The sequence below is a fragment of the Ambystoma mexicanum genome, chromosome 5q, assembly GCF_040938575.1.
Source record: "Ambystoma mexicanum isolate Mex_15411 chromosome 5q, UKY_AmexF1_1, whole genome shotgun sequence".
Lineage (NCBI taxonomy): Eukaryota > Metazoa > Chordata > Amphibia > Caudata > Ambystomatidae > Ambystoma > Ambystoma mexicanum.
Genome location: NC_090933.1, coordinates 43449953 through 43477062, shown reverse-complemented (window position 1 = coordinate 43477062; position 27110 = coordinate 43449953). Strand labels below are relative to the sequence as shown.

The following is a 27110-nucleotide window of genomic DNA, read 5'->3' as shown; positions in this document are numbered from 1 at the left end:
GCGTCGCTGCCATCGCTGAAGGCACCGTCCGCGGCCATGGCCTCTTGTCGCCTGGCGTGGTGGGCCCAATGCTTTGTCGAACGGTCCTTAAGGGTCTTCGGTTTAAACCGACTGCACGCTCTGCAATTCGCCTCGGGGTGGTCCCTCGGCAAGCAGAGGTTACACGTGGCATGTTTGTCAACCCAAGGATACTTGCGGTTGCACTTGGGGCAAAATTGAAAAGGGGTACCCTCCATACGCACCCTATGGCAGCGGGCTGGGAGTGTAGGAATATAAGTAATGTACCTATATTAATCAGAGTGTAGGATATGTGCCACCCCCCACTCTCCCTACTTGTAGGGCCGAGTCCAGAGGACTTCCGAGGCCCGGGCCGAGGCCAGAGGCCTTCCGAGGCCCAAATCCGTCGCTGTATTCCGACGGTCGAATTTTCTCCGATCCGGCGTCGAGTGTCGATGTACGGAGACTCGACGTATAGGTGGAATAAACGGGGAAATATATAACAATATTTGCAAAATCTGACTAAGTCAGGGAACTCAGCTCAGTGCTTCCGACCAGCATGGCGGAAAAAAACAATCTGAGGGTCCTAGATGCGTGAGGGATCATGGATACAGTGGACGTCACACTAGGGATAGTATTACTGGCACGCCCTGTGTCGAAGCCCATTTTTGAGTTTCGCAAAACAAACTGTAATACTCTGCAGCTTCCACTAGATGTCAACCTATGCACAGCATGTGATCTAAGCAGATTCCACAAGCCTCAGAAATATATATTTATATATGGGATACATTACTCACCGTAATCGTATTTCTGATGCTTGTATCTGCTTAGATTCACATGCTGTGCATAGGCCGACATCTAGTGGAAGCTGCGGAGTATTACAGTTTGTTTTTCGAAGTCGAAAAATGGGCGTCGACACAGGGCGTGCCAGTAATACTATCCCTAGTGTGACGTCCCCTGTACCCATGATCCCTCACGCGTCTAGGATCCCCAGATTGTGTTTTTCCTGACATGAGGTAGCATGAGGAGTAGCGTGAGTACAGATAGACCAAGCAGATGGACAGAAAGGTAAGACTACAAGCAACCATGCGCCTTCTCTCGGAGGGGAGGAAGGGTGGGTCGCATGTGAATCTAAGCAGATACAAGCATCAGAAATACGATTACGGTGAGTAATGTATCCCTTCTGAGGCTTGTGGAATCTGCTTAGATCACATGCTGTGCATAGAATAGCGAGCAGTACCAGAAGAAGGAGGTGGGATGTGAGAAGGGTCATGAGCAAACAGGTGTCTTAGAACCGCTTGTCCCACTTGTGTATCTGCCTTGGAATGAGTGTCAATGCAGTAATGCTGAGTAAAAGTGTGAATAGAGCTCCAAGTAGCTGCTTTGCAAATGGTGTCAAGGGGAACATTTGCAATGAAAGCCAGAGTGGCCCCAATGCCTCTGGTAGAGTGGGCCCTTGGCGTAAAAGGCAGAGTTTTTTCAGAAAGAGAGTAACACAGCTGTATACAGTTGATAATCCACTTTGAGATAGCGCCCTTAGAGACGCGATCCCCCTCTCTGCCTGTAGCTACGGAGACAAACAGTTGATCTGTTTTCCTTAGCGGTCTGGTTTTATTTACATAGTATAAGACCGCCCTACGCACATCTAGGGTGTGTAGTTTCACCTCAGCTGAGCTTTGTGGGTTTTGGAAGAAAGCCGGAAGCTCGATGGACTGGTTTACATGGAACTTGGATATGAATTTTGGTGAGAATCTAGGGTGTGTGCGTAAAACCAGTTTGTCCTTGTGGATAGTAAAGAAAGGATCTTGCACTGACAGAGCCTGAATTTCACTGACCCTTCTTATGGAGGTAATGGCTACTAAGAAGGCCGTTTTATAAGTCAGGTGTTTGAGACTACTTTTATGCATGGGTTCGAAGGGGGGCCCCATGAGCTTAGATAGCACCACATTGAGATCCCATCCTGGCGGTGGGTTCGAGATAGGAGGGTGAAGTCTCTTTACTCCTTCCATGAAGGCTTTAACCACTGGTACTTTCCACCACGAAACCTTGTTATGGGATGTGGTGTAGGCTGAGAGGGCTGCCAGGTGTACTTTCAGAGAGTTAAAAACCAACCCTGCATCCAGCAGGTGGAGCATGTATGTTACAACGTTGGAAGGAGTGCAATCAACCGGGTTGATTTGTTTACACTGGCACCAGATAACGAATCTTTTCCACTTGTCAAAGTAACAGTTCCTTGTATTTGGTTTCCTAGACTCTTTTAGAATGTCCATACACCTCTGTGGTAATTTGAGATGTCCAAACTCTATGACTTCAGGAGCCATGCTGCTAGGTTCATAGAGTTGGGTTCCTGATGCACTGTTTGACCTTGTTGCTGGGACAGAAGGTTGTACCAGGCTGGGAGTCTGATGGGCTCGCATACCGCCATCCTGCGTAGGTGTGGAAACCATGGTTGTCTCGCCCACATGGGAGCAACTAGGATGAGCGTCATCGATTCCTTGTTCATCTTGTACACCACCTTCCTGATGAGAGGAGTTGGTGGGAAAGCGTACGCAAACATCCCTGACCAGTTCATCCACAGGGCATTCCCCTGGGAGTCCGGTTGTGGGAACCTGGATGCAAATCCTGGGCATTGTTTGTTTTCGCTTGTGGCGAATAGGTCTATAGTGGGGAAACCCCACTGAGAGAAGAGATCTTCTACTACGTCTCTGTGAAGGACCCATTCGTGTTCTTCTGGGAGGGAGTCTCTGCTTAGAGCATCCGCTAGGGAATTGAGCTCCCCTGGAACGTGTTGCGATGACAGGAAGATGTTCCGTCTGAGTGCCCATCTCCATATTTTCTGGGCAAGCTTGGACAGATTTGGCGAACGAGTCCCTCCTTGCTTGTTCAGATAGAACATGGCTGTCGTGCTGTCCGTCCTGATCTGCACCGACAAGTTTAGTAGATGGGGCTCGAACGCCTGCAGCGCTCGGAATACTGCCAGAAGCTCTAGCAGATTGATGTGGTTCTTGGCTACTGAGTGAGACCAGAGACCCTGAGCTGTGTGGTGGAGATGGTGAGCTCCCCACCCCGTCAGGCATGCATCTGTAGTTACCACTGCCTGTACTTCGGGATCGTAAAAGGGTTTCCCCTTTGCGAGATTCTCTCTTGTCCACCAGTGTAGGTTCTGTACAAGTGTTGGCGAAACGACCACTAGATCGTCCCACTGACCACTTGCCTGAGACCACTGTTTCGCCAACCATTCCTGCATGGGACGCATGCGCAGACGCGCGTGGGGGACCAGGTAAATGCATGACGCCATCATGCCGAGTAACCGCATAGCTTTGCGTACTGTTATCTGTTGACCTGACTGATAATGTGGAATTTGCAGAAGTATGTTCCGAATTCTCTCTTCCGAAGGGAAGGTCAATCCTTTCTGAGTATCTAGGATAGCTCCTAGAAACTGTTTTGAGGTGCTTGGCACCAGACTTGACTTTTTCTCGTTGATGGAGAAGCCTAATTCGTGGAGGAGGTCGATGGTCCTCTGAATGTTTGACCTGCAGATTCCTGGGGTTTCCCCCGTTATGAGCCAGTCGTCCAGATAAGGGTACACTGGGATTGCCTCCCTGCGTAGGTGTGCAGCTGCCACCGCCAGTACCTTGGTGAATACCCTTGGTGCAGAAGCTATCCCGAAGGGCAGTACCTTGAATTGGTAGTGGCGACTGTCTACCTTGAAGCGCAAGTATTTTCTGTGCGCCGGGAGCATGGAAATATGAAAATAGGCATCTTTCATATCCAAGGTTGCCATGTAATCCCCCTTTTTTAGGAGTGGGATTACCTCTTGTAGTGTGGTCATACGGAATTTTTGTGGCTTGACATACTTGTTGGCAGGCCGTAAGTCTAAAACTGGGCGCATTGTTAAATCTTTCTTTGGCACAAGGAAGTAAGTTGAATAGATACCCTTGTTTACCTGGTGTCCCGGGACGAGTTCTATCGCGTCCTTTTCTAGCAGAATGGCGATCTCCTCGAGGAGGATTTTCTGATGTTGTAAAGAGTGGACTTTTTGTCTTGGAGGATGGTTTAGGGGACGTTGCAGTAGTTCTATGCAGTACCCATTGGATACTGTTGACAGCACCCATCTGTCGGAAGTTATCCCTTCCCATGCCTGGGTGAAACTTGATATTCGTCCCCCTACTGGGGTTGCATGGGAAGGGACCCTGAACTGAGCGTCACTGCTTTGGTGGAGGCGTGCCTCCTCCTTTACTGGGGCTGCCTCTGCCTCTACCACGTCCTCTTTTACTACCCCTACCATACGCCTGGGTAGACTGTTGTGAGCTGGTGTTCCACTGTGTACCCTGGGTGTGGGAGTAGCTATTTCCTCTATTGGAATTTTGGCCGCGGGGGCGACGAAAATTGCCATTCCCTCTTTGGTTAGGTGGTTTGGTAGTTAACTGGCCAAGGGATTTGAGGGTGTCGAATTCTTCCTTAGCGTTTTTTAGAGCGTCCTCGACTGCCTTCCCAAACAGGAGATCACTTTCCACTGGTTTGTCTAAGAGCGCAGCTTGTGTTTCTGCTTTGAATCCCGACTGCCTCAACCAAGCATGCCTTTTGATGACAGTCCCCTCTGCTATAAGTCTACCCGCATTGTCAGCGGCGTCCAGAGTTGCTTTACAGTGCAGCCTGACACGTTCCTTCCTTCCGCACAAATGCGAGCTAGCTGGCTTTTAAGGGGTTCGGGAGCAGAGTCTATTAGTGCTGCCACTTCTTCCCACTGGTGACAGTTGTAGCTAGCCAACAGTGTGGTGGAATTCGCGATTCTGGCTTGGTAGGCTGCCGTGGAAGCTACTTTCCTGCCAAAACCATAAAGTTTTTTACTTTCTTTGTCGGGGGGAGCCTCAGAGGAAGATAATGGTGTACCAGCTCTTTTGTGGTGCTATTCTGCGTTGAACAGATTTTAGGATGGGAATGGTCTGGGCTACTGGCTTCCTTTCCCCTATTAGTTCTTCCGCAAAGTCCCTTTCTTCCTGGACACCTTGTGTGTCTATGTGGAAGTGGTTAGCTGCCCGAAAGAGCAGTTCATTCAAGAGGGGCTGATTATCTATTGGGGAGTCAGACACTGGGGCTTCCCTTTCGACTGGTGAGTCCATTCTGAAAATATCTGGGCTATTTTCTGGCTCATCCTCGTCTTCGTCTTCGCCGTAATAATCTGATCCTGCAGGATCTTCTGGCGTGTCAATTTCCTGACCTTCTATAAGGGAAGAGTTTCTTTGGTCTGTAGGGAAGAGGTAAGAATAGGGTTGGACCTCGATGGGGTCTAAAGGCCTGAATGGTGTCTCGACCCGGGGTCTTTTATTTGAGGGGATAGGGTCCCTTGACCCTGAGGGAGAATGTTCCTGAGGGTTTAAAGCTAGGAGTTGTTCAGGGTGTCTTTCGAAAAAATTCGCCAAGGAAGACATCCTTGACATTACTCTGTCAATGTCCTCGCATGACCAGAGTTTTGAGCTTGGGGTGACCTCGCTGGGACTTTCTATGGATTGGCCCTGAGAAGACTTGGTCAGTTCTTTTGTAGTGGAGGACTGCAAGGGTTGTTTCCTTTGCTGTTTACCCCCTTCCCCGTGGGTGGAAGTGTGTTTCCCCTTTCCCTTATCTTTCGACGCCTGGCGTCGAGGATCGGAGGTGGAATCCCTGTCTTTCGAACTAGCCTTCGAAACTGGCCCCTCTTTACTCCCAAGTAATGTACCCTTTTCCTGGGGTGCAGTCTGGGGGTGGAAGTCGTGTTCGTCTCCGGACGATTGATCTTCCGGGATATTAATGGTTGAGGCACTCTGTGCAAGTGTGGAGGCTTGCCTGACGTCGTGCGGCGACCTCGACCGGGACCGCCCAGAGGACGTCCTTTCGGACCGCTCCTTCTGTGCCTCTTTCCGAGGTTTCGACGACGTCGAATCTCGGGTGGATTTTTTGTGTTTAGCGTGTGTATGTGTAACGCTTTTGTCGCCGGGGGACTTCCCCATAGTCGCCGGGACGGACGACCTTCCGAGGCCGGGGACGTGCGTTCGGCTGTCCTTCGACGCCTTGGTGCCCTCGCCGTTCGAAAGTTCGGCGTCGCTGAAGGTACCCTCCGCCTCCATAGCTGCTAGCTTGGCGTGGTGGGCCCAACGCTTGGTGGAGCGGTCCTTAAGAGTTTTTGCCTTAAACCTGCTACAGGCCCTGCAACCCGTCTCGGGGTGGTCTCTGGGTAGGCAAAGGTTGCACATAGCGTGCTTATCTACCCAAGGGTATTTCTTATTACACTTGGGGCAAAACTGAAAGGGCGTACCCTCCATACGCGCCTGTGGGCAGCGGGCAAGTGTGTGTAGGTAATAAGGTGTCGAGTGTGGAAGTGTACCACCCCCACTCTCCCTACTTGTAGGGCCGAGGCCAGCGGCCCAGGCCCGAGCCGAGGCGGAAGCCTCAAGGCCCAATCCGTCGGGTATTCGACGTTGATCTCCTCCCCGGTTCGGCGTCGAGATGTTGATCGACGAAAGGTTGGCCAAACGGGGCAAATTAGAATTAGTTTAGAGTGAAAATATGGCAAAGCCAGGGAACTCCGATGAAGTGCTTCCGACCAGAATGGCGGAAAAAAACAATCTGGGGATCCTAGACGCGTGAGGGATCATGGGTACAGGGGACGTCACACTAGGGATAGTATTACTGGCACGCCCTGTGTCGACGCCCATTTTTCGACTTCGAAAAACAAACTGTAATACTCCGCAGCTTCCACTAGATGTCGGCCTATGCACAGCATGTGATCTAAGCAGATTCCACAAGCCTCAGAAATATATATATATATATATACAAACATATACACACACACACATACTAGTTGAAAAGCCTGTTTACACGAGCTAATGTGCGTAAAGGAAGACATTTTCTGAGTGTAAATATATTATGTGGTGTATTTAAAGTAATTAATACAGCATCTTGCTCCTTTTATGTGGAGGAGTAGAAACCTCAAACAAAATCTCACAGAATCAGTTGAAAGTTCAACATAGTACATACGGCCAATTGTTGGATCTGCTCCTCATTGTTTTGGATTTCACTTCTGGGTTTTGGACTCAAACATATCATGTTGAGGGATGTCAGAGTAATACAATTCATGTGCAGCATAATTGGAAGTACATGCGATCATAAAATAAAGTACATTGAAGTCAAATAAAGTTTGAAATGTACATGAAGAATATTATTGATATAATACATACCAAGCAATATTACAATGAATAATTGCAAAATACATAAGTACATTGAAGAAGAAAAAGTAATCTTTTTGTTTTGTTAGCGAAATAGTGCTTAATCAAATGAATTTCTGTTTATATGTTTTTCTTTCAAATGTATATATTTTCTTAGTGTATGCAAAATCAAGTATGCTGTTAAAGTGGTATCTCCGTCTTGGGCCTTTTCTCCAGCTAATTGTATGTTATCAATGCCGAATAACACATTTTGTTTGCCTGTGAGATGAACTTTAAGTCTTATTGTTTTATGCGTATGGCATCAGCTCCCTCTGTGGTGAGAATAGGTGAAGCGGGCGCAGGACGGCTTTGGACAAACATACATCTGGCCTTTTATTATAAAATATATGATGATGTGCTATCGTAAACGGGGTTCAGATCTGGTGAGTACATTGTGAGGTAACACCATAACTGGCGTGGTGCAAGGGTTGTATTTGCGTGTGTTTGTGTATGTGGGTTGGGGAGGCACACACACTGAGCCCCACGAGCTGAACAAACAATCCCAATTAAACATTGTAGCAGAGACTAAATTGGCATTATAATCAGACAAGAAAATGTGTTTTATGGGCTCTGAAAAAGTGTCTGATCGCTCCCCCATCGCGTTAGAGGAGCACTAGATTTGACTAGCAGCCAGGCTGGGAGCAGGGGACGGGGTTCCTCCGCCCCTGTTAAAATCAAGGCTCTTATACTAGCCTGGGTGATCCTTTTTGGAACTTGCAACAAAAGGCCTGGAAATAAACTATGGAAAAACACAAGCAATGCTGTTATCAACCAAAACGAAGGCATGTATCCTCAATGTGACAAATGATAGCTATAGTATCCAACAATTTGACACGTTTGATCATTCAGGAATGAGGTTTCCCTGCTCTAGCAAGTGGGAGATCACCTGAAGAAAGTAGGAATTTGCCTCCTCGGGTACACTGGGACAATAGCCATCTACACTCAACCATAGAAACTGAGAGGTGGGTGTTGCTCTAAAGGCACATCAATTACAAGCTAGACAATCTGCTCTTTATGAAATAGAGATAAGGGGTCATAGTAACTGTTCTAATCTAAGGCTTATTGAAAATGGGCTCCTAAAAAAATTATTTTGGAATTACCTAAATGCACCCCAACTATATTACGTCATGAAGAATTGGGACACCAATATTTAGACCAAATGGTGGCACTGAAACCTGTAATGTATTGGGCAAAATTGGTTTGTACCCGAAGTGGGGCAATTCAGAGATACATCGATGGATGTGCTTAGATAAGAAGGTGGAATGGCACTACCTTGGGTCACACATGTTAAAAAATCGTTTACGTTCCCTTGGTTTCATAATCTTTGGCTAAATCTCACAAGCATCAATGCTCCTAAAAAGCTTGATATCAAGAATAAAGATCAGGATTTGTGCAAAAGATAGTTGCAAATGAAGATTTCTTCATCTAGGTTATCGGTTCTATATCTGTAGGGCGCACACGAAAGGTTGAAACCCGAAGGTGCAATCTTTTGTGCGCTAACCTCTCCCCTTCCGTGTCAGGGGGTACCCCCACCCAAACCCTAGGCAACTACGTGGCACCCTCTGCCCCCCTCCACCCGCTCTCTGCCCCACATACAGGAAGCCTGGGGCACAGTACGGCACGCTTTTGGGCACAACCTTTTGTGAACTGGGCTTCCCGGTACGCGCTCTGTAGACTACGAGTGAAGTTATCTGCATATTGGGAAGCTAAAGCATCCTTAGGATACGAGTATATCTGGATAATATGAGACTCAAGATATGCATCACCTATATAAAAAAAAAAAGAGAATTGGGATACTTCCATTAGCTCAACTCCTGCAAAAATGGGACAGCTGCATTAGTATGTCCACGATACATGGAGTATAGAAGAGGTTAAGACAATTTATTTGTACCCACAGTATTAAATCAATTCAAGATGCTATGAAACTTTGATAGAAGCACAAGGATTGACTATGTAGTCTTTTCAGAGACAACATATGAATTCAGTGACTGGTACAAGAAAGCATCAGTAATGAACTTAGCCCTGTGAATTTTTTCGCTGCTCCTATAAATGTATGAGATGCTTTTAATATGAATGCAGGACATACAAAAGCATTTTTATTGTTTTTAAATTTACTGTATTTATCATTTGAAATACTTGCTTTAAGTATTGTATTTTATGATCATTGAATACTTGATCGTTTTGAATCAATCATGCTGATTAAAATGTATAAAGACGCAAATTGCAAATGAAATTTGTTATTTAACTGGGCAATCATGAGGAATAATGGCTCTAGTGTCACGACAACGTAGGAATGAATTTCTATGATGATTATTGCATATTTTTAATATGTTTGTTCTTGTGCTATACCCAAAATAAAGATGAATGATTTTTTGAATAGGGGTAAAACAGTTGCAGATATAAAGAAAGCAGGAAAGAGGCCAGCGGGGGGAGAGGGAGAGAGGTCAAAGAGCACCCAGAGAGAAGAGCAAGTGGTTGAGACGAAGTCTTTGACGATTTGAGGAGCAAAAGGGTTCATAGGAGCAGAAGATGAGTCGCCATTGCCGGGGATGGGTGCTAATTCAATAGGAGAGGTAGGGGAGAAGTAGCCAAGAGTAGAAGAGGTTGGGGGAAGAGGGACTGAAGAAGGTTGTGGAGAGGCAGAGGAGGGCTGTGAGAGTCCAGAGTTTAACAGATTGTGGAACAGTAGGGAGCAAAATCATTAGCAGAATGGGAGGAGGCGATTGATCTGGTCTTGGGAGGTGGGAGAAAAAATGGTAGGGTAGCTGAAAGTTTGCAGGGGAGATTGTGAAGGGAGAAGATGGGGTTTGTGAAGTAGGAGGATTTCACAGAGTCCAGTGCAAAGTTTAAGGCAGCAAGGACATTTTTGTTGGGTATGCTGTCCATTATTAGCCTCAACGTCCTAGTTCACTGTGCATGTTAGTGTTGAGGGTCTGAAATTCAAAGGTGATCCAAGGCTGAGGACAGGAATGTGTGAATGTGCAAACAGGATAGTGCTGGTCAAATTTAGTTTTAGTGCATAGTGAAAGTTAGGGAAAGCATGGTCCATGGCAGAGACATGAATAGGAGAAATACAGGAGAGATTTCCTCACATCAAGGTAAGCGGTAAGAGAGCTCTGCCTGAATTTTCTCCTATTCATTGAAGAGGGGAGATGAGGAGTAGAAGGTATATGAACCGAAATGTTAAAGCAAACAATTAAGTGATCATAGAAAGAGGGATGAATGGAGAGGTCAGAGGAGGAGAGTGAATTAGAAAAAAAGACAAGGTAAAGAGTTCCCCACCAGAGTGGGTAGGCCGGTTGTCAAGGGAGTATATGGTATGGTCAGATTGGAGGGACTTCAGTTCAAAGCAGGTGGCTGCAGAGGGCTAGGAAAGGTTAAAATCCCCCTGTATGACAATGGGATTATTGGTAGGAAGTGACTCAAGGAGAAGGGTCAGATCAGGAATGGAGGAGTTGAAAGGACCAGGGATAGTTTGAGGTCAGAGGGGATAGAACAGCAGTGTTGAGGGCCTTATTGATATCGAACCCCACCACTGCCACCCTTCCCAATAGGTCGGAGAAAGTAGAAGGTAGCAGAGTCAGAGTGGAGAGCTACTAGTGTAGCAGAGATTTGAGGCAAGATCCAGATTTCTGTGATGCAAAGGGATGAAAGATGAGGGCGATAGGAGTCTAACTGGTCAGTGATGTAAAAAGACTTGTTGCAGAGGGATTGTGCATTTCTGACGACAAGTGAAAGTGTGATGGGAGGTGGGGGAAAAGATGCAGGTGTTTGAAGGATGCATGAGTGAATCAAGTAGAGAACACCTCTGGAACCAATTTAATCTCAGACTTGTACTGCACCATTTACCTGCATGTTTATAATAAATGTTCCTGCTGTTGAGGTTAGAATGTGCAATATCACGACATTCAATTGTTCGCCTATAAAATGTAAGGGAGCATTTCCACAAACTAAATATTTAAATTGTATGTTGTCATTTTTTAAACACGCATCAGCTTTATTGCAAATCTACATATTTTTGATAAAGAAAACAGTACTTACTTTATGCTCTTCCGAGATATTATTTTTCCATAGGTAAAATTAAATAACTTTTCAAATCGGTTTATTTTGTACATGCTCATTCTGTAGCAAAAGATCAAACATGCATTTCTGTTAGACTCAATAACATTTTATGAAAGGCCTACTAGAAATACTTTGATTCCTTGGAGAATTAGATCACATATAATGCAACGTATTTCCAATGGAGGCCCACATTCAAAGCCACATAGTTACAAAAATCTTTAGAGGACAGGACTCCACTGTAAAATAAGGCACCTTGAGTCAAAAGTAAAATTCAAGCATCTCTTTGGAAAGCTGTATATAAGCTGAGAAGCGAATCAGTGAGCATTTCGTGTTTTAGTAAAGTCAATAAATACAAAACATATTGTCAACAGCTAAGGGCACCATGACATGCAATAGTAGATGCAAGGGAGCAGGTAGCAGTGTGGATATCAAAGGAGTAGGGAAAGGTGCTAAAACAAATAAACCAGGTTAATTTATGAGTTTCAAGTACTCCAAAACATGCGGCCTGACGATATTACGGGTGATGCAGGTAACGTCATGAAGTTTGTGCTTTCACTACAGTAGCCGCCTACAAGTCTTTATAATTTTAAACGCTGCCACTGGTTAATGGCTGATCAGATAGCTCAACAGGATAAGAGCTTGTTGCTGAGATCTGCAGGTCATTTGGCTAAAATTCATAAATCACCTGCTGATCTGTATATAGCTATGTGGTGCGCATTGGGATTTATGTGGGCTGGGAAACTGACAACAATCAAGATGAATGTCCTCACTAAATTATTGTTCCTATCCACAATATTAACTATAGAGGTGCCTAAGACATATTTAGGGAAATTAAAATAAAGCTATGGCGATTTCTTTGGGTTCCGAATAAGGTAAGGTTATCTATGGGGCCATGTAGCTATCACAAGACGAAGAAGGGGCTGGGCTTCCAGACACCATTGACATATTATAGAGCAGACCACCGTGGGAAAGTTAACCGTGTTCTCCCAACCACTCCCTCTGGATCTTCCATTCAGGTGGCCAGTGAAGGGACATTGCTTTTGGATCCAGACCCTGGGGGTGGACAAGCGAGGGAGGATCACCTGAGTGGAGGGTCACAGTGGATTGGGAGGAGGATACCCGAGGGCAAGACATAGCATTCCCCCAATCCCAAAAATACCGTAACCTACTCTCCCTCAGCCTTTGTGGGGTATCTCCAATCTAACCCCATCTCCCACTCCCAATTTTCAACAAATACTGAGACTAGGAGGCAGCAACTACGATCAGTAAAGATTACCTATAGGAATAAAACAGGGAAAATAATGGAAACCTACCATAGAAAGAACTCCGGTTGTCCCACAAATCGAGTAAGGCAGGTTCAGACATTCAATAGTGACCAATCACACCTGACTCCACTTAACTGGTTCGTTCACTATAAAAGGTGTGGTCTTGCACAAATGGATGAGCGAGCTGGGGAGGCATACTGGACCAGAGATGCCACTAAGCTGGGAGTTGCAGAAGGTAGGATGCAGAGGAAAACGGCATGCCGCGACACTAGCCGGTGCTGGAAAGGGGCTGTAGTGTGATTGGAGAGCCATGTCTCCTGAGAGCCAGAGCGAGGCAGCTGAGACCCTGCTGGTGGTGTCCATGTACTTGCTCATTCCCTTGGGCTGTGTGCTGGGCCCAATGGTGTCTGAGGGGCAGGCGGTGAGACCCCGACTTCGATCCAAAGTATCTCAGAGACTGCTCACCAGCGCTACCCAGTGAGTTCCGTATGAGAGAGAAAAACTCGGGAGAGTGCGGGTGGCTGGAGCAGGAAAGAGAAAAAGCATGATTTATGAAGTGGCACAGAGCCGAAAGCAAGAAGGACCGTTTTAAGAAACAAAAAGTAAGAAAGAGAAAGTGTGCTAGTGGCACAGAAGGAAGGAAAAAAGCGCATTAATAGCACAGAAGTAAAAGTAAAGTCCAAGTAAAAGGAAAGGGTGCAAGCGACCCAGAAAGAAGGAAACAAGTACATGCGTGCACGGAAGAGTGAAATAAGTGTGCAAGAGGCACGAAAGGGATAAAAGACAGTGCAAGTGCGCACAACAAAAGAAGGTAAGCGGGCAAGAGGCACAACAACCTGAGAGGAACAAAATATAGTGCAAGTGTGCACGACAAAGAGAAAGGAAAACACGAAAGGGTTGCAGAAAGCACCTGAAGATAAAAAGGTACAAAGAAACATAAGAGTATGAAACAAAGAGAAGGCCAAAGTATCAGAGTGGTCACGCTTAGGAAAAGCAAAGAGCCTAGCGTTTTCGAAAGCCTACGATTCTACCTCATGAGAGGATGGTAATTAAGAGACTGTATATAAGGAAAAGGTACTCATTTTTGTGACATTGACCAAACTGCACCTGGTGAGAAGACCACCTAAAACCAACTTTGGTTTCACACTTTTTGTTGAACCACTATTTTCATTTTCAAAAGACTTCCCATCACATTTTTGTAAAGAGTGAGGACAAGCATAGGTTTAGACACAGACAGACTTTAGTTTTGGAGTATTAGAGAACGACAGCCATTAGAAACATCAGTTAAGGAAACTGTTCCTTTACAGTTAGGGCCAATCAGGCATTACACCAACCCAGGAACCTTAGTAAATAAAGGTTTTAAAACTAACACTTTTGAGTCTGTGTCTCTTGATACCATGCCTGTCTCACATCACCAATGGGTCAAAGTTGACTATCCGAGAAACAAGCCAGGGAAACAGTGGCTACATTTGAAAATTACATGGTAGGGCTTCTTTACGAGTTGGGCGGTATGCAGTAAAAGTGGCAGTAAAGGAATTACCGCAAAACAAAAGAGGTGATGGCTTGAAGGTTTAGAATTAACCTTAACCTCTGGCATTGCTCTGGGCAACCCTCCAGACCTTTGTTCTTCGCCTGCCAAGCCATTACAAAAGGGGAAAGACCATATGCAAATCAGCTTGGTCCCACCCCAAAAGAGGCAGTGCAGCCCAAACTGCTCGGTCACATCCTTTCTGAACGAGAACACAAGCATCCCCAAACATGTTTGAGCCCAGTAACAGAATTACCGCCATTTTTACCACAACGCTGAATCAGGGTTTCATGGATGTGGGCACTAATTCTGCCAGCTTGGCACATACAGCTGCAGAGGCCAGTATTGCAGCACAGGTCATGTGGCACAGTGGGGAGATGCCATGCAAAGCGAGTGCCCATTCCGTGGATCAGGCCCTTGCCCTGGGCATTGACTGATGCCCAGCTAATTTCCCTCTACCAGCTGAACTGGGAGATGATAGCAGACGTACTGTCCATGATCCACAACAACATCCAGAGCAGGATCATTATCAGGACTGCCCTACCCCCAACTGCTGAAGCTTGTGTCAGTGCTACATTTTATTGCCAGCACTTTCCAGCACACTGTGGGCACACCTTATGGCATATCCCAGCCCACTGTTTCAGTTGTGCGCGAACAGGTGCTAGAGGCATTCTTGTGCTATGCATCTCGGCACATCTCCCTGTCCACCACCATGGCACAGATAAATGCCACAAGGGCATGTTTCTATGCAGCAACCCACATGGCAAACCTAACTGCCGTGATGGACTGCACCCATGTGGCATTGGTTGCGCCCCAGGCAACCGGAAAGGCATACCACAACAGGAAACAGTTTCAGTCTATGAATGCGCAGGTAACATGCAATGCTGACCTGAAAATAACACTGCCGCACCCACTTTCCTGGATTCACCCACAGCGCCCTGGTCCTGCGTAATAGCACCCAGCCTGTCTACATGGTGAGCCACAGAGGGCAACAGACATGGATGCTGTGTGAGTCAACGTGCCATCACACAATACAATCTTGCAGCACAAGTAGAATGCCATGTGAAGGAGGGATGTAGGGTAGAGGGCTGGGACATTACTACTACTGATCAAAGCATTCCCTGCCAAGTCCCCTTGTATGGAGGACCTGCACGCTCACAACACACATGACAACTATCAACCCACATGACTAGGCTCAGTAGGACTATGTAGTAGTAAGACAGCAATGCATATTGAACAATAAGTAACTCATACCCAAACAGAGGACTGTAGGAACAACAATACATTGGGCGCACATACCTAAAGAGCCAATGCAATAGCTCAATACTGCACAATGACAATGCAATACTGTCAGACAGTGGTGGCATGTACACTGCGAACCATGTATGTAAATCAGTGGTAGCAGTTATGCAGAAACCACAAACATGAAAATATGTAGAAGAACAACCTATCACCCAACAGGGCACTAGTTGACAGCACATGCCCAACAGACAACCTGCACATCTGAAATCCTATCGCAGGTTATGTCTGGCAGAACTTGTGTGTGAACGGTGTGCACAGTGTATCTCTAAGTTCCAATGCACATGTAGCATATATCACACTTCATTTAATTACTGGGAATGAAAACCATGATTCACTATTTGCAGATACAGTGCTGCCTCACATTGAGCATGAGGAAGCCAGGGATGGATGTCTGGTGTGGCAAGAACCTATTGAAAATTGTTTCCAGACACATTACTTTCACATGCATCACTCTTTTGTATATACACACGTTTTGAATATATCACCTTCACACAAAAGCATTGTACTTACATTTCTGAAGGGAACTTGTATTTTATTTAGAACTGTGGTGAGCACCCATCCCCAGCACCCCCTTCCCACCAACCTCCCCATCTCCCACCAACCTCCCCATCCCCCACACCCCTCCTCACCCACCTGCCTTGTGCCCAGTGAAATACTGTCATGTACATACAAGTAATTTTATTGCCATCTCGCCCTTGCCAGCCTGCTCGGGCAGTGTACCAGCCACAATGGGGAGGAAGGGGTGCAGTGGGCTCGCAGGTATGACCCCTCTACCGTGGTAACAGAGGTGGAAGGTTCAGAATCCTGGCCCCAGATGTGTTGCAGGGTGAAACATGCTGGTGTGCATAGATTCGGTAAAAGTCGACCTGACCTCTGTATGCTCCCTTATTCTCTCGCCCACATCTGTGATTGCAGCAGTTGCCATCAACAACTGCCACCACTGGCGGTACAATGGCTTTGCTATTCTCTGTGAGGAGCCCTGCACACTGTCCTGTATTGCTTGCAGATGCTACACCTGCATCTTCTCCAGCTTATCTGTGGTGACCTGGTGCCACTCCATGGCATCCAGCCTCCACAGGATTGCTTCAAATGAATGCTGATGCACAGGCTGTGGACTATGGAGAGGGCCAGGGCTGAAGCAGGGGGACCCAAAGCCAGTGTCATTTCCATCAGGTGCACCATTGCCATCACTGTCTGATCCAGCTTACCCTGGCGATGGGAATGGGCTGTCTGCCTCAGGTGATGAGGGGGAGTAATGGGGCAAATGGGTGGGTGCAGGTGTTGTGGATGTTGCACCTCAGGGATTACCCCAGGGTCTGTCATTTGCAGCTGCTGAGGGTGCTGCACCTCAGCAACATGTGGGGTGACTCCATCAGGTGCTGTGCCATGTGTATCCCACCTTCTCTTGCACATGCATTAAATTGCAGTGCCTTTGTTCAGATTGCCATGTGGATTTCCATTCCCTTGAACATTGGGCCCATCTATGCTAGGGGACTCATGCTTTTGCTTTATGTATTCTCATGGGAGAGGGAAACTTAAAGACTCAGCTGCATCTCCTTGGCTGCTTGCTCCCACTTCAGCACTACCAACGCCCTCTATCCCTTCCACACAACCTTTTCACATATGCTGGCCCAGATGGCAGCCTTCTTCTGGCCCTAGGTCCTCCGTTGTCTGGAGCCATACAGCTCATCTGTATGAGCAACCATGTTATCCGGCAGCACCCGCAGTTCCCATTCAGTGAGTTTTCGCAGCCTCAGCTCTACCACCTTGCCTTTCCACTTTTCCTTAGACATGTTTCACATGGCTGGTGTCTTCAGGTGGCACCAGGAAATGTGAGATTCATGGTGGATTGGATAGTGAAAGATGGCAGTCACCAGACTTCCTGTTTCTGGGATGACGCTATTTCCATAGAGTGGCAATTCCGCCGGTGGAAAATGTTGGGTGGCAGCAATGGGTAGTTCTGCCGATTCTGGGAGGAATTACTGTCCAAAGTTGATTCACGGATAGAATTCTGCTGGACGGAATTACTGTTTCCGCCGATGATGTGTGCATGCTCCCAACACCTTGTAATGTGGCGGTAATTACGTCAGACACCACAGCCATAACAATAATTTCTTCTGGCGGAATTACTGCCGTCATTACCGCCCAACTCATAATGAGGCCAAAGACTGGTAAATAGCGGTATAACTATGGGTGTGGCAGAGGGTGGTACCAAAGGTAGTATGGGATCACTCTGCTATTGGACCCTTGTGGAATGTGAGGAGGGCTAACCTAATGAGAGGAAAGGTAACAACCTCACCGTCACCCTTTCGCTGTTTACGGGCTCCCCCCTTCCTGCCTGAGACAAGCGATCCGGCTAGGTTCTAGAGATGGTTTAAGGTGGGACTAGAAAGAGTGGGGCAGGAAAAAGGAGGGGTCTGATAGATCGGAAAACTGACATTCGAAATTATGCTAGACCAGGAATGTAGTTCAAAGAAAATCACAAAAACCAACAAAATAGTTTTGGAAGTGAGGGGCCCCATGCAAATACAGGTGGCGGGTAAATGGAAGGCAGATGTGGGTTGCAAGCTATCGGATAGCATACAGGCAAAGCCATGTAGCCTGACTAAGATCTAAATATCAAACCAGTATAAACTCCACAGTTGATAATTTAAATATATTTCATATATGGCAACCTTCCCACCCCACTGCAAGATTGGCCAAAATGTATAGCTGCATAAGCAACCGCTGATGGAGAAAATGTTGTGGGAGAGCTACGTACTGGCATATGTGATGGGGTGCCAGAACGTATGACGTTTTTGGTATCAAGTCTTGTCTTGGATTAAAAGCTACGATGGGGTCAAAAGGCGACTGTACCCATTTCTCGTTCTATTTGGTTTACCCCAAAGGCAGGAGGGATTCCACCACATGTGGTGCACTTCATGTTGCTTGCGGTTAGGGTGTGCTTGAAGGGAGTCTGGTAAAAAGAAAGCCTGCCCTTTCGGAAAGCGTTACTTAATAAAGACCTGGGACCACGCTATCTCCAACTTTCCCTCCCTAAATACTCCCCTGCTAGAGCCCTCTGCTCCTCTAATTCTAACTCTTTGATTGTCAAACACTTCTCCAAGAAGAGAGTGGGAGGCAGGTCTCTCTCTTCGGCTGGTGCCTCCCTTTGAAACAGCCTCCCTGCCCCACTCAGACTTGAGCCGGACTGCCTTAATTTCTGGAAACTTCTCAAAACTCTGCTCTTCTCTACCTCTTTCCCTCTGTGCCTTCCTTGCTAACTCACCCACTGGTGCTGGGACTGGTGGCGTGGTCCTCATGCATCTCACAGGTTACCAGGCCTTCTACCCAGTCGACACCAGCGCCGCCCCACACCCACCCACTGCGGGCACCTGCTTGGCAGCTGTGCATCCCACGCTTGGGACTCATACACCCTAGAACTTAGCCGAGGCCCCCTCCTTAGCTCCCCTTGGCACTTCCCTTCCCGGGCACCTACCAGCATTTGTCCATTGCCCCCCTACTCGCCCATCCCTTAACTGCACTTGCACGTCCAAATTCTACAAGGCTTAGTAAAACCACAAATGCATATTTGCTGTTTTGCCATTGTTATTATTCCCCTTCTCCCCCCACTTAACCTTGTGGTGCCTTAGTTTTAGTTGTCTTAATCTTAGTCCCCTTGAAAAACAATTCTGTTGTATAGGCGCCTAACAAATGCTCAATAAATAAATAAAATACCAAATGGAGAAAATTACGCACTGGATACAAAACCCCCAAGAAACAGAGGAAGAGTGATATTTTACTGGACCAAATAGCAAGAGAAGGAACATAGATAATTGACAAGGGATATCATGTAGGGGAATGCAGCTGGGCTAATAAATGTTTTGTGAAGAACCTAGTAAAATAAGAATCAACCAATGTTTCAAAGGAGGAGGATATATGGAGAAGATACTCTTCTGGAAAGATGACATTTGAGAGAAGATAGATACTTGTGTTACAGACCTCCTTGACCGTTGTTGCATAGTGGGGAGGGTAAGTTCTGGGTTATTTTTGTGGTGGTAGAGGACACTGAATATCCAATCACAGGGAGTTGGAATTTGGGGAAGGTGTTTGGTTGGTAAATGTGGGATGGTTGGATTTGATGTAATGAGTAGCCGGGTCACTACAGAGAAGCTCACACTGGCAGCCCAAAGAGTCTCACTGTGAGGCTGCAGAAGCAAAATGGACCCCAAAAGGGTTGAGAGCACTGAAACCCAAAGTCGGGAAAAGAGCAAGAGGGTCCCACGCCCAAAGCCAGGGTGAGAGGACGCAAAGCAGGGGTAAGAACAAGAGGACCCGAAGACAAGGTGAGAGCAAGAGGGCCCCAAGCCAGAGTGAGAGCAAGAGGGCCCCAAGCCAGAGTGAGAGCAAGAGGGCCCCAAGCATGGTTGAGAGAAAGAGGGCCCAAAGCAGGGGTGAGAGAAAGAGGGCCCAAAGCAGGGGTGAGAGAAAGAGGGGCCCAAGTCAGGGTGAGAGCAAGAGGGGCCCAAGTCAGGGTGAGAGCAAGAGGGGCCCAAGTCAGGGTGAGAGCAAGAGGGGCCCAAGTCAGGGTGAGAGCAAGAGGGGCCCAAGTCAGGGTGAGAGCAAGAGGGGCCCAAGTCAGGGTGAGAGCAAGAGGGGCCCAAGTCAGGGTGAGAGCAAGAGGGGCCCAAGTCAGGATGAGAGCAAGAGGACCTCAAGCTGAGATGAGAGCAAGAGGACCCCAAGCAGAGGTGAGATCACCAAGACCCCCAAATCGAGTTGAAAGCAACATGATGCCAAACCGGGGTGAGTCCAATCCAATCCCTAAGCGGAGTGAGAGCACTGAGACCCCAAGGAGCGGTAACAGCACCACAGCCCCACATTAGGCTAAGAACAGTCTAACCCCAAGGCGGGGTAAGAACATTCAGACCCCAAGCCAGGGAGAAAGCATCAAGACCCCAAGGTGGGGTGGATGCAACCCAACCCAAGGCAAGGTGAGAACCAGAGATATAGTCCAGGCCGGGTGAGAACATTCAAAGCCCAAGGCAGATGAAAGCAACAAGGCCCCAATGTGGGGTGAATACAATTCAAACCCAGAGAACCATGAGGACAAATGCGTGCGAAACAACCCGAACCGAGGGTAAAAGAGGAACAATCTTCCCAGAGACCAAGTTTCATGCGCTGGATAAGAGAAAAGCAAGTAACGAAACATTCTTTCTACATGTTTCCAATCCTATGAAATTTTAAATATTGCAATATTAAAATCATGATTTCAAATGGATCCATTCTGAGAGGCCCCAACTTCACACTCTCGTTAATACTACAAACAGATGTATCAGGTGTTGGGCTTAGAGCAGTTCTGTTTTAGGGAGAGTCGGGAGATCTGCCCCCAGTTTTTTTCGCCAGCCGCAAAGTCCCATTTGCATGGGAAGCATTTTTCCAAAATATAGAAGGAATGTCTAGCTGTCAAGTGGATAGTAGCAAACTTCTTGATAACTTGTATCAGTAGACTTATAGCTGCTACATCTGTTGTTTCTATGTATAAAACTGTAATGGGCCGGAGAAAGCCTTGATCCAAAGATGCTAAATGTTGTTGATAGAAGGATGCATAATTGATGAAGAACTGGGTGAAAAGGTTTGCATCTAAACCAGGAAGGAGCCCTTCCCCCTTACTGACAGTGTCAAAGTGTGGATATTTGGCACCACTTCCTATGGGGTATGCCCAAAATGTAAGCGGGAGGATGACTATATTGTCCATCTCTCTTGGGTTTGTAGACTTTCTGGACATCTGCTACTGAAAGACTGTCTGGGATAGTGGAAGTACCTATGCAGCCTGAGACGTGTCTGCTGGGGGCTCCTTTGTCATGGCCAAAACTTGAGAAAACCTTGCAGTGATTTGCAAATGTAGCTCTACTGGCTTTTCAACAAATTGCTTTGACTTGGATGCATCCCTTTGCTCCCACAATATAAGCATGCATTTCTGATTTATTCTGGACAAATGACTGAGGCAATGTATATGCAGTTAGCACCACCTACATAACACTATAAAGACATGTTGGCTCCTCTTAAGTTATATGAAAATGTCTGTCACTACCGTAGAATTGGTCTGACGCAGTACAGGAAATTTTTCTTTGCTATTGCAAGAAACAGTTTGTGTTTATTTGACCTATTAATAATTGACTGTATGTCGGTTTGATTTGAAGTTTTTGAGCACGATATACTGAATAAAGGGTTGATGAGACAATGTCCCACACCAGTTGCATTTTTTGCTGCATTCAATGCTGCTTTTTACTTTACTGATAAGCACCATAAACTCTGTGTATTTGAAAATTGCATAAACAGACCGAAACACCTAAATGTATGGTTGTAAGGCCAAAAAACATTTAAAAATCCTTTGGCTGGAACCCCTTTTCACTGCTAACCATGTCTGAAACCCGCCAGTTCACCCTTAATTCTATAACAAAGAAACATAACAGTAAATGTTTACCACCCTTACCCCCCCACACCATCTCTCACAATCTGTGAAGTGAAATGAAAGTGCAATTTTTTTACAAATCCTCTAATCGAACAATACTCTCTTTAGGAGTTCCTCAGTGATCCCCACCCACGTTTTGAGTAAAAGGTAAATCAGGGATTTGAAGAAAACCATGGACTAATAAAATGCATTGGTTGTAAGAATATGCTGTGCAGCACAAGAGTGGCCCAATAAACATCTATCACTTTCAGTTCTTGTGAGCAAGCCTTAAGGGGAGCTAGAAGAAGCTAGAAGAACAGCTCCCAGTAAATCTGGGACAGCCTCATGTTTCTCCAGCTGCATGTGTTGATCCCCAGAAGGAGGAATGTATCATGAAACAGTGCTAACCAGAGGGGATCCAGGCATACATTTCTGGGTCTGGGACTCCCTGACCTCCAATATCTATATGGGAGGATAAGGCCACCCCATTTTATTCTAGGTAGTGTGAGAAACCTTAGGGTATTCTCACTCCTAGACCCCCTGTATCCTCTTCTCAGGTGGCCAACAAAGGGCCATAGCTGTTGCATACCTATCCTGGGGTGGAGAAGCGAGGGAGGATCACCTAGGTGGAGGGTCCCCGGAGACTGGGAGTGGGATACCCCTAGGAGAGACATGGTATGCCCCTTTTCATGACCAACATAACCCTACCGCAAGACCTCTCCCCTCATTTCCCCACATTTGGAAGTACTGGGATAATGCACACTACACCTTTATTTTACCACTATGGTACTGGTACGAGGAAGATGCCTGCAGAGAACTGTGAGGGTCAGGCATGTCTCCTTAATCATAGTCGGGCAAGTCTAATTAGACATCCAAACGTGCAGCCTGTCAAGTGGCTGCAGGTGTATAAAGAGAGGCCAGTGAGGCATAGAAGTTAGCAACAGGGAGGCCTGTATAGGAGAGACCAGAGGACCCTTTCAAAGAGGAGGCAGCTGTGGTGGGACCTGAAGTGGAGCCAGGATGCTAGCCGACAGCCCCGAGGTGTGGGAGCCTCTTTAACGGTGATTGAGCAGTTGGGAGAGAGGGGAGAGGGGAGGGAGTGGAGGGAGTGGAGAGAGGGGAGGCAGGGGAACAGAGGGGAGAGAGGGAAGAGAGGGGAGAGAGGGGGAGAGAGGGGGAGAGAGGGGGAGAGAGGGGGAGAGAGGTGGGGGAGAGAGGGAGAGAGTGGGAGAGAGGGAGAGAGGGCCTCCCAGAAGCAACAAAGTTGTCAGCATTTGCAGAATTTCAGCCAGCATGTTTGCGGGGCTCGCAGAGATCAGAGCACCAGGCTGGGAAACCCAAGGAAGCAGCAAGTGCCACCGGAGCAAGACGTCAAAGACCGGTGAGTGCTGGGGAAAGTCACTCAGAAGCTGGAGCACTCCAGGCAGGCTGCATTCAAGTAATGAAGCGCGGTATGAATGAAAGCTTCAAACCAAGATGAATGGTACACATTGAATAACAAACTAAAGTGGAAGTTTGAAATAGCGCCAACATATACATATTGAATACTGAACTGAAGGGAAGTTTAAACCAGTGCTAAGCTATGGATGTTGAATACGGAACTGATTGAAAACGTAAAATTAAAACATGTTAAATGCTTAGCTGAAATATAACTTTATAAACAAAGCAAACAGCTAATGAAGGATCAAACAGGAAAATACCCATTTGAAAGCAACCTATGGGCAAAAGAGCAAGTGTGAAAGAGAGCAACCAAAGGTGGGGCATGAAGAAGACAACTACATAGGGAATCTTATGAACGAATGCCATGCGGCAAGGCCAAAGACTGATAAGAGGTAAGTAATAGGTAATGACAAAGCCAGGAGGCTAAACAGGAAAAGACCGAATAGTATAAAACTGTGCATAAAGTCACGATGCTGACAAAGAGGAACTAAATTAATAGGAACTTGTACACAGGGGGAATGTAGAGGAACCTGTGTGCCTAGGGCTCCAAGCTGTGCGACCTGTGATGGGTGGACCGTGTGGTCCACCAACTGCGCTTAAACCAGTGAGCCCTACATTGTGAAAGACAAGACATTGTGAAACCAAGAGCACCACAAGTGAGCTGGTGACGCAAACCAGAAGGAGGGTCAGGTTGACCCGAAATTAAGCTGAATTTTAAAAGACTAAAATACACATTGGTTGCTACATTAAAATATTTGGGGAATGTAACCATGAGACCTGATGAACTACAATACAGTCTTAAGGACAGGACCTCAAGACCCTTTTTGTTGAACTATGTTACTTTGAACTTGGGGAAGGGAACCTGTAACAATGATGACCGCCAGTACTCCAGGTAAGTTCTCAGTGTCTTTATTGTCCTTGTCCTGTACTCCTCCACAAGACACAGGGATGGTAGGGGACACAAGATGACAAGGGAAACACTAGGCTCACCCCCACACCCATCTTCTCTGCTCACCGCTTTCTCTCTCTCTGACCAACCGTCACTCAGCAGAACACTTCCATCACAACATTCCACAAGCATGACCTCACAGACACTGCTGCTCAGTAAGCCACGTTACTACACTTCTCCTCCCCTAGGAAACACATAGCCAGATTACTACACCGAAACACATAGCCAGATTACTACAGAACCCTGAGGAGTTTGTTGAACTGTTTGAACAAGGCAAATTCTAAGACCTTTTTGTGCAACTTTCTTGAACTTGGGGGGAAGAGGAGCTGAAGAAGCTAAGAGCTGGCAGAAGCTCAGAACTTTGTGGTGATCACCATTTCTTTGATTACTGACATCTCTATACACTGTTTAGCTTTAGTTTTGAGGGCAAGCAGTTTGAGGGCAAGCATAGATTTTGGACGCAGACTTTTAAGTTGAACTCTTTGACTCAGACTTTCCTTAGTTTTGTTCAGGTAGGGAAATCCTACCTTATCATAAAGGCAAGATAGGCCTTATACCATGCTGGCATTTAAGTTAATAAATATATTTTGTTTGAACTTTAAGTCTGTTGTCTGTGTCTTGCTTCATTATGCCTTCACAATTGCTTCAACCCCTTAACCAGTTTCATAAATGAAGACTTCAATTTTCGATGTATGGGAATGTGATCAGAACTATTGTGAACGCAAAACTGTTTGCGCAACAGAACCATTTTTATCAATGAGATGTGCGCCATACACGAGTGTGTAAATCTGACCCACGATTTTACCAGAGGTTCAACTGCTTCTAACAGGGGAACAAGGTTTAGCTCATATAGCCAGACAACGGTCCAGGCAACAGATATGCCCACATACTTAACCCCTTCTTCGGACCACTTAAAAGAATGAGGCGAGTTGGCGCAATAGCCAGAGAAAACATGATAGGTGTTGTGGACACCCCTGCCTAGATCCCTTACCCAGATAAAAATGGGACAATGTAATACTGTTGTGGGAGTGTGTGTGTGTATGAATGTGTAACATGTTGAGAACGGTGGGTGCAGAGTTTGGGTGTTGAACGGCTGTACCCCACCGAACAGATGGCATGGTGTGGGTGGAGGAGGGCAAGAGGCAAAGAAAGGAAGTTGCAGGGGTGCTCCCCACTTTGGCAATAACAGGAGAGGGGGAGCTCAAAAGGAATGAGGTTTCCCAGCAGCGCAGAAACAGCACTCAGTGTCAGAACCACCTGTTTATCCAAAGATATTCTGCTTCTGGCAGTTGAACCCGTTGTGTAGCCGACGAGTTATTTCTGCCAATGTGACTCTCAGGAGTATGAAAGGACTAACAGAGATCTTTTGACCAAAAGATGAATGGACGCCACAGGATTCCGCTGGCCTGTAAAAGAAGCACCCAATCAACACCAGAAAGAACAAAGAATAGCAATGTAGCAAGATATAGCTGAGATGAACAAGATACTTTCTTACCTGGTAACGTTCTTTCGATGGGATGTTCCGACGACTTATTCCACATCTATGACAGATAATCACCACAGCTGTACTGCTTCGGAAAATTTCCGGCATCTCCGTCCTGCGTTAATGACGTCGATACACTGTCCTCAAGGGCCTCCGTCGAGCCGACGTCACCGGATGTTATAAGTAGGATGCATGACGCCCGTAGCCTCAGTGGTCGTTTTTTTCCAGAACGTGTGGCACCAATCTTCTGCCAGTATGACCACAGAAAGCCTTGCGGAAAGGTAATCTGCAATCGCTTAGGAAATTCTGTAACAGGGCAGGCTGGGAGGGTGCGATGTGGAATACGTCATCGGAACATCCCATCGAAAGAATGTTACCAGGTAAAAAAGTAACTAGTTCTTCGAAGGGATTGGTTCCTCTGACGTATTCCACATCTATGATCTATGACAGACTCCCAAAGCAGTACCAACGTATGGAGTTGGGAAAGAATTTAGAATTTAGAATTCCCAATTAAAATGCAGAATAAAGGACCGCCTTGCCAAAGGCCAAATCTTGCCCATGGATAGAATCCAGGGAATAATGTTTTACAAAAGTATGGACAGAGGCCTATGTGGCTGCTTCACATATGTTACGAATGGGAACACCCCTCTGCAGAGCAGTAGAGGCAGCCACACCCCTGGTAGAATGGACCGTAAACCTACGGGAGGATCCTTACCCGCCAAGCGGTAACATTCAGAAATTGTCAAGATAATCCATCTAGACAAAGTCTGCTTAGTAACAGCTTGTCTCAAATGCCTTCCAGCGTATCCTATAAAGAGCTGATCGTCCACTCTGACCCGGGACATGCGTGAGATGTAGAAATGTAAAGCTCTCCTAGGATCCAACCTATATAGCCTCTTCTCTTCCTTACCAGGATGCGGAGGAGGATAGAACGCCGGAAGAATGACCTTCTGGCTTAAATGAAATTCCGACAACTTTCGGAAGAAAAGAAGGACGAACCCTAAGGACAACCCTGTCCTTATGGAACACCGTGAAGGGTGGTTTAACGGAAAGTGCCTGCAACTCACTCACTCTGCGAGCGGAAGTGACCGCAAATAAAAATACAGTTTTCAAAGTCAACAGTCTAAAAGGACAAGAATGTAAAGGCTCAAACGGAGCTCCCATTAGGAATTTTAGAACTAGGTTCAAATCCCAACCGGGCACCTGGAAAGGTGACGGTGGGAACACATTAGTGAGCCCTTTCAGAAAATGAGAAAACAAAGGAATTTTAAAATAAGAACACTCCTCAGAAGAGCGCTTAAATATGGACAGCGCCGCCAGGTAACCTTTAATGGTATCCACTTGCCAGAAAGACAGAACCACAGGAATGGCACATGAAAAAGGATCCACATTCTTAACCCTGCACCAGTC

At 46.6% G+C, this 27110-nt stretch overlaps 1 protein-coding gene across 3 annotated transcripts in view; it reads right to left on the bottom strand.

Moving 5' to 3' along the window:
- The window catches only part of MPPE1 (metallophosphoesterase 1), a 699480-nt gene that overhangs the window by 358348 nt on the left and 314022 nt on the right, over positions 1–27110 (bottom strand). For 2 of the 3 annotated variants that reach the window (XM_069620485.1, XM_069620483.1), the window contains exon 5: positions 11280–11360. The exons of the other annotated variant lie outside the window; for it this stretch is intronic. In XM_069620485.1, coding sequence (XP_069476586.1) covers positions 11280–11360 — 81 coding nt within the window. The remainder of the gene's footprint in view (positions 1–11279; positions 11361–27110) is intronic. 3 annotated transcript variants of the gene reach the window in all.